Source organism: Orycteropus afer, unplaced genomic scaffold (genome assembly GCF_000298275.1).
Source record: "Orycteropus afer afer isolate SDZICR_OR568_19922 unplaced genomic scaffold, OryAfe1.0 scaffold00091, whole genome shotgun sequence".
Classification (NCBI taxonomy): Eukaryota; Metazoa; Chordata; class Mammalia; order Tubulidentata; family Orycteropodidae; genus Orycteropus; species Orycteropus afer.
In genome coordinates, this window is record NW_006921678.1 from 4559199 (window position 1) to 4567514 (window position 8316).

Below are 8316 nucleotides of genomic sequence, written 5' to 3' on the forward strand. Positions count from 1 at the left end.
AACATATTAACAAAGTGTTCTATTTAATTATTTTGAAATTTTGTGACATTACTTGTTTCTCAAATCCCTAAAAGATTTTTCTGGAACTTAAACTGTTTATATGGACAAATGGATAAATAGATAGGAAGGGCAGTATTGTGGGAGGAGAGTATATATAAATAGACATTAAACCCACCAGCCACTCCTTGGAAAGAAGATTGGGCAGTCGATTTCCATAGAGATACTGCCTCAGAAACCCAAAGAGGGGTCGCTATGAGTCAGATCCGACTTGATGGCAGTGAGTTTGGTTTTTTTGGTTTGATATATCTATGTTATTTAAACATGCTATAAAGTACTTCTGTTAGACATATCTGTATACATATCTATGTATACACCTTTGAATAGTTCTGTGTAACTGTACTACACACATATATTGTGTGTGTGATTGGTGTTATCTAAAAATATTAATAGATTTTTTACTATGGCTACAAACTATTTACCTATAATGAAGAAACCCTTTTTATTTGTCATTCCTCAACAATGCTAGGATTATGTTTCAACCAATGTAAAAGTAAGTCATAAGAATCATACACACAGCAAGTCAAAGGAGCATTGTTGAATTCATTTGGCAGTCAGCTGCATATTATATCCCCCCACATGGTATATTAAAGGCTCTGAGGACTCCTAAAGTACAGAATCCTGTTTAACTTGTGTAAACCAACATTTTCATATTTGCTTACAGAATAACTTTTTCTCAATTTATTTATAAGCCTTTCAAGGACCAAAATTCCATGGTACACACCAAAAACACAAGAAAATATTTTAATAGAAAAAATAATTCCATGGTAATCATTTTAGAAATGGTACTCTACAAGAAAATTAAAAAAAAAAAAAATCACTGCCGTCGAGTCAGACCTGACTCATAGCGACCCCTCCTTGGGTTTCCGAGGTGATATCACTATGGCACTAGATTGCCCAACCTTCCTTCCAAGGAGAGGCCAGTGGATTTGAACTGCCAGCCTTCTGGTTAGCAGTCAAATGCCTTAGGCGCTGTGCTACCAGAGCTCCCAGAAGAAAATTAGAAAGAGTATAATAATTCTAGAACTCCCTAATTATTTTATAAACATAACGTAGTAAGAATACACAGGGGGAAAAAAAAAAATTTCACTCATGTAACAGAAGACATATTAGCCCAGAGAACCAATAACATCTAGACTAGCAATTAAAATTACTTTTGTTTTTTAATGATAAGGAAAGAGATCAGGATGCTGGTTGTATGCTATTGTGTGTGTACGTTCCCTGGTCAAAGAATGAACATGATTTTCCTAAGTAGATAAAATATACAACCAACTGTCCATGGATTAGTTGCAGGTTTTGTGAATTATTACATGATCCCTGATTGTTTCTTAAAGATTTTTTCATAAATTTGAGAAGCTTGCATGATTATTTTGTTTTCACTTACTGCAAGATGACTCAAGGTTTTCTAAACTAGAGCCACATCTTAAATTCCTTTGCATTCCTTGATCCTCTCAATCTATACATACTTTCTCATTCTGAACAGGGAGGGACGGACAATATAATGGGAGATTCTGACCTATTATTTTGGCAATAGCTATTCCTTTTATAGCACATAATTTTTGTATACCTCCAAGACTATTAAAATGTAATTCTTAGAAATGGTGTTTTGATGCCACAAAGATATGTGTACTGAACAGGTGTTTGTTTGGGGTTGCACTTCACTATTTGCTTGTATTTCAAAGGAGAGGCAATTAATTACACAGACTGGTATCAGATTCAGAAAGTGAGACACTAAATGATTTTTAAAGAATGCACCCAGCTTCCCATGACAGGGACTCATTTTTGTGGTCTCTCGGGCTGTACATATTCAAATCTTAGAGAAACCAAATCCCTGTTTGGAAAAGATATTTATTTTTTTCCTTTCCTTGCTGAGGTCATTACTGTTGCTATGGTGAAGTGAATGTTGCATGATACTGCTGTAAAAGTCAACACTGATGTTTTCCTGTACAGCAGATAGTCCACCTCATAGCCTGTTTTTCATTCATGTAAGCCTGCTGAGAATTGTCAGAGTTAATACAAATGGGGAAAATAGCTACTTTGGTACATAAAAGCCTTGTGAAGGTGTAGCTAAACAACTCCTTCCTAATAATAGTAAGGAGAATGAAATACGTAGTATTCCATGTGAACTGAGGAAGAAAACATGTTTTGTAAGCTCTTGGATATTATTTATATTACTTGGGATTTTTTCTTGGATATGTCCATTCCACTGTTTTAAAATCTATTTTTATTACTGAGCCACTCAATTGTATAGCCCTGCTCTATTCACATCTGAGCCCTTGGAAGAGATTAGTGCTGATTTCATTTTTTATCAGCCCCAAAGCTTTCTTTTTTCCCCAGCCATAGATGACCAGTTGCCAAGTCTCATATCAGGAATAAATTCATGAGTTTTTAGCATTAACATAGGATTCTAGATTCATCTGACCATGAGAAAGGGGACAATTTGCAAAAAGCAAGTGTCCAGACTCTTGGTGTGAAGTGGACAAAGCTATTTTAAAAGACTTGTAAATAATATAGGATATGTCTTTTGAAATAGGATGAATTTTATTGTTACCAAGTAAATAATTAAGATTTTCCATGCACCAAGTATTCTTGCCCAATTTATGAATTTTAACAAATGGAATAAAGTCTAAGGAATAAAAGAATTAAGAAAAGAAAAGAAAATATCTCTTAGTTACTTAAAATGCCCATTTCTGGTATTTGGTGATGTCCATGGAGTGGGTGCAAACTGATACTCCATTATTAAGTGGAAGTGTACCTTTGACAGTGTGCTTTTAGTGTGGAAATCCCTTGAGGGTTTTAGTGGAAGGTGTAAAATAAATGCATATTTCCATCTTTGAATCCACTGCTGGCAGATTTTCTGGTTGCATTTTCCTTGTATAAAGAGTGTGTTTTATGTGAATGGCTGATATGTTGTGTCTACATTATTTTTATTTTTATTTTTTGGCCTGCAGTGGCACATCTAGTGATGAAATGTGCAACTTATACATTATGTATTACATGGAAGCCAAGCATGCAGTTTCATTCATGACCTGTACACAGAATGTAGCCCCAGACATGTTCAGAACCATACCAGCAGAGGCCAATATTCCAATTCCTGTGAAGTCTGATATGGTTATGATGCATGGCCATCACAAAGGTAAAACTGGTGTTTAATTTAAACTAACTTAGTATTCTGTGTTTCATATTTACTTATGTATTATACTTGAGTATATAAGTAATATTTCAATCATCTTTCTTTCCTTCTATCAAACAATCACATGTACACACATGCTCTTACTCTCTTTTTTCTCTTCCTCATATCTTATCTTCCCTTTCTAGTCTACTGCCATTGAAATAGTGAACAAGAAAAATCTCAACTGATGATGGAAAGGATTAGTTTTGGGATCAACCTCATAACTGTAGGATTTTCTTCATTTAATTCATATTTTCAAGTTTCCCTGTGTCATTCCTCCCATAACTGGTAGCGATTTATGCAGTCTGTGAATTTATGCACCACATTCTAAAGAGTGTTACTATTTGCCAAGAAAAATGGTTATCATTTCTAGCCATTCTTTTAAATTATCTATTTAATGGGCTTTTTCAAGCAAAACACAATTGCTGATTTATGACGTTTTTCTAGTTTTGGCCTTTGTGGTCTCACTCTCAGAATTGTTCTTTAAATTATTGTTCATCTACAAAATGGTCATATAGACTGTTCTTTCTTTAAAGTTGCAAAACCCATACTTTATTTTATTGGATAAAGTATACTGGGACTTTGCAACTTCTTATAAGTTCAATCTTAAAACACTAAAGTAGCCCCTTATTTCTTTCCAGTGGAGATTTTATGAGAGAAGTTAGCATAGCAGGCAACTCATCTGTTAAGATCCTAATACATTCATAGAATATAACTTAAAATGTTTTTAAAATATCCTTAAATGTTATTAAATTCAGTTTTTTAAAAAAAAGTAATTATCAGTAGTTCATGCTTTTTAAAAATATGTTACTCAAAAGGTATTTGGCCTAGTTATTAAGTCAGAAATCTGGTAAATGGTGGTTATGCTGAGTTGTGTGTTTGCGTGTGTGTGAATTACAGTATTTCTAGCGTATAAATTCTTTAAACTGGTTTTTTTTTTTTATGAAATACAAGATCCCAAATAATATTTTTATGTTGGTGGCATATTTCCAGTTAGCTATTTTAAAGTGTATAGTATTTACTTCAAATTTATCCTCAGCTTCTTTGATCCTTTACAGAAACGGAAAACAAAGATAAGCCTTCTTTACTGCAGCAACCAAAACGGGAAGAGGAAGAAGTGTTAGACCAGGGTATGTATGGTTATTTCTGTATCTAGGCCTATAAAATTATTCATTATTCAAATAGGTATCCAAATTGTAAAATTACAGAGATATTTTAGGTCTCTCTTTCTGAGCTCCCAACACTATAAATTGCTATAATTTTATATAATACATAATTCATAAGGAAATGGTCAATTACTGCACTTTAGCCTTGAGAGTAAAATTTGTTAGTATAATTTAATCCTCTAAGATTTTTTTCTGTCCTTGTTTTAGTTCATTTCATATTGTAACTTTTATGTATAGTACAAGTAAGTACAAATATAATCATTAGAAACTTTCAGTGGGCTGTTTTTTGAACACTAATGACTTCTGCCATTTAAATTTTTGTATGTTTATATGGTTTGTTTATTAATTATATTTGAAGTTCAAGAAAAAAGAAATTAGGAATTAAACCCACATCTTGCCTCTGTAAGTCATTCTTCTCTGTCTTCGGTAAGGTAGGAGGGATTATTGTCTTACACATTGTGGTTTTGTATTAAGTTTCCATCTGATGAGTTAAGAAAGCATCATTCTTACCCTATTCTGTTTATTTGAAATGGTAATGTTTGATGCCTGTGTGTCATATACTGCATGTACTGGCACTGAAAAATTATTCTCCTAAATCTTAGTTTCTTGCCAGTTGTTTGGAAGATGGTGCTTTGTGTTAGGTGTTGGGGAATGTGATTTTATCAAATCATTTTTTACTTAGATATGATATATTTTAAACCATTAGTTTAATGTTAATGCAGATACACTTCTACTGACCACAGAAAGAATTCAGGAAATAAATAGGACAATTGTATTAGCAACATATAGAATTTTCAGATTCTTTGGACATTGTAAATTACGATTAATAATTCTCCAACATATCTCATAGTAGAGCAAGGCCAAAAATACCACTCTTGCACTAATAGTTTTTTGCAGAATTAAAGACTTCGAACTTCTCTAGTGGAACACGTATACCAAGCCTTTACTACTTGGAGATCAGAAGAACTAGATGGTGTTTGGCTACTGCTACCAAACACTCTGATTAGGAAAACAGTGGAAAGTCCTGGACAGAGAAGAAGAGAAAGAAATGTAAAAAAAAATTCACAAATATAAAAAAGACCAGACTTACTGGTCTGATAGGAGCTCTAGTTGCATACTGCCTAAGGCATTTGACTGCTAACCAGAAGGCTAGTGGTTTATATCCACCAGCCACTCCTCTGAAGGAAGGTGATACTGCTTCAGAAACCCAAGGAGGGGTCACTATGAATTGGATGGGACTCGATGGCAGTGAGTAAGTTACTGGTCTGAGGGAGATTAGTGAAACCCCTAAGACTATGACCCATAGACAGCCTTCAAGCCTTAAATTGAATTTACCTCTGGGGATCAGCCAAACAATAGGACTATAAAGTGAATAATAGGACCAGGGAGCAAAGTACGGTACAATCTACCATATAAGGTACAATCTACCATATAAGACCAAAAGAGCATCATTTGCCCAAAAACAAAGTCCAGAAAGTAGAAAGGTGCAGGAAAGAAGGATGGATGGAAACAGGGGATCCAGGGAACAAATGGTAAGAGTGCTGTTACACTGAGGGGATTGCAACCAATATCGTGAAACAAACGTGAATAAATTGTTAAATGAAACACTAATTTGATTTGTAAAATTTCACCCAAACTACAATTGGGGAAAAAAAAAAAAAAGGGAAGAAACAAATGAACAAAACCAAAGAAAAAGAATATAGGTTTTTAAAAAGGGAAAAATGAACCCTGAAGAAAGTAGGTAAACTATAAAGATTTTTAAATTATACAGTATGTTCTTTAACATCTCATTCTAACAAAGTAGCCCTTAACAAAATGCAACTTAGCTCAAAGTTGTTACCATTTTTATGTTTAGTCAAAACTAGGATGATATTATAATATTAATTGACTATTGAATATGACTTAGAAGAGCTTAGTTTATTAATCTTATGTATACATTGGAATTAATAAACTAAGCATTTTTAAGTCATATTCAGTAGCCAATTAGTATAATATCATTTGTAAGAAAATCAGTAATAACACCCTAAATTGTAGCGTTAAAAGTGTTTAATAAAATTATACTGAAATTTAATGAGACATAAAGTTTTTGACATTATATTTATTATTTGTCTTGTATGTCTTAGAAATAATTTGAGTTATCTTAGAATACATTTGCAAGTACTAATGTATATGATACAGTATGAAATAAGATCACCATTTAGTAAATGCATCTTATAAAACTGTATATTTCTGGGTTCCAGTAAGATAGCAGAATAGGCAGAAAAACTCAACACACCCTCTTCAATAAAGAAAAGAGGACCCAATTAACACAGATACGGAAGATAATCCTGGACCCCTGAGCTTTGAAGGGAAGAATATAGAAGTGGACTAAACTCCCAACTAGCAGAAGAATTTGCATAAAACCACCAAAAAAGCAGACATACGGAGCTGCAGTCTGGCAGCGATCCTGATGGCACAGACAGCTTGGATATTGCTGAGTGGTGGTAGGACCTAAAAATTAACCTAAAAATCAGCCCTGCTAGCCATGGACTGCATGGAGCACAGGTCTGGTGGCTGGGGAATAAAAGGAGAAGCAGCGAAGAGGAAGGCGGGCTGAGCTGTGGACTTCTGCCTGTCCAGAGGGCTCAGCCATTTTGAGTGTTTACAAGTGGATAAAATCCATTTTGGATATTTAAAGCAACAGCATTCTTCCAGATTCCAGGGAGTTAGGAACAGGCTCCACTTGCTGGGAACCACAAAGGCATTCCAGACGTGGACAACCGGAAAGGTTTGACATTCCCCTTGTTACTCTTATGCCCTACACCCTCTTGGTGAAGGGAGGTGTCCATCCCTCACTCCAGCCTACCTTCTAGGCCAGCAAGAATTCCATTCCAGTCTGTATGCTCAGATGGAGCCTGGGTGCCCCGCCCTGCCATGCCCTGATTTGTTTTTTTATTTTTCCTTTTTTTTAGTTTGTTTGTTTTGTCTGTTTTAAAATTAGTACTAATATTGTTACTTTAGGAGCTCTGGTAGCATAGTGCCTAAGCACTTGACTGCTAACCAGAAGACTGGTGGTTCAAACCCACCAGCCACTCCTCAGAAGGAAGGTTGGGCATTCCTACTTCCATAGTGATACTGCCTCGGAAACCCAAGGAGGGGTCACTATGAGTCGGGGCCGACTCAATGGCAAATAACAACAACATGTTACTTTTGTCCCTTTTATTACTATTCTTTATTCTTTCCTTCCCAGGTTCTAGTTTTCAGCGTTTTTTCTTTTCCCTGTTGCTGGTTCCAATTTTCTTTTCTTTCTCATGGTTAACCCTGTTCCTTGTTTTTCTTTTTGTGTTTTTCCCAAGTTTTTTTCATTATTCTCCTTCTCTACCTTCTTTCTCTTATTACTCCCTCCCCAGATATTGCAGTGTTTTTTGTTTTAATTTGTTTCCCTTTTCTCTTTTTTTGGTTACTGTGCCTGTGTGATTACACAGTATGTTTTTTGCCCATTTGCTTTTACTTTTTTGATGGTTATTCAATTGTTATTTTTGTCTAACTGAGTGGAAGAGAGCAACAGTCCTCGTATGACACAACTACATCCACACCTCCTGCAGCTTCACTTACTGAGTGAGAGTCATCACCTCCTTCTCCACCAGTGGGCCAACGATAAACAAACACCAAGAACTGCCTGACTCACTCTTAGCCGCTCTTCACAATTAACAGAGAACTAAATGCAACAACATCACAATGTCTCAGAGACAACAGACCATCACAGTCCACACAAAGAAGCAACATAAAGTGGTAGAAACAAAGGAACAGGATACAGACCCAAAACACATCCCTGAGGAAGAAGCAGCATTGGAACTCCCTGATAAGGAATTCAAAAGAATTATATTTAGGTATCTTCAAAGGATTGAGACAGACCAAGGAAAACACAGACAAAACCCTTGA

At 35.1% G+C, this 8316-nt stretch overlaps 1 protein-coding gene across 1 annotated transcript in view; it reads left to right on the forward strand.

Annotated features, from left to right (window-relative positions):
• PAM (peptidylglycine alpha-amidating monooxygenase) overlaps window positions 1-8316 on the forward strand; it is a 219629-nt gene that overhangs the window by 138999 nt on the left and 72314 nt on the right. Inside the window, exons 12-13 of the mRNA XM_007942482.2 lie at window positions 3009-3193; window positions 4288-4359. Coding sequence (XP_007940673.1) covers window positions 3009-3193; window positions 4288-4359 — 257 coding nt within the window. The remainder of the gene's footprint in view (window positions 1-3008; window positions 3194-4287; window positions 4360-8316) is intronic.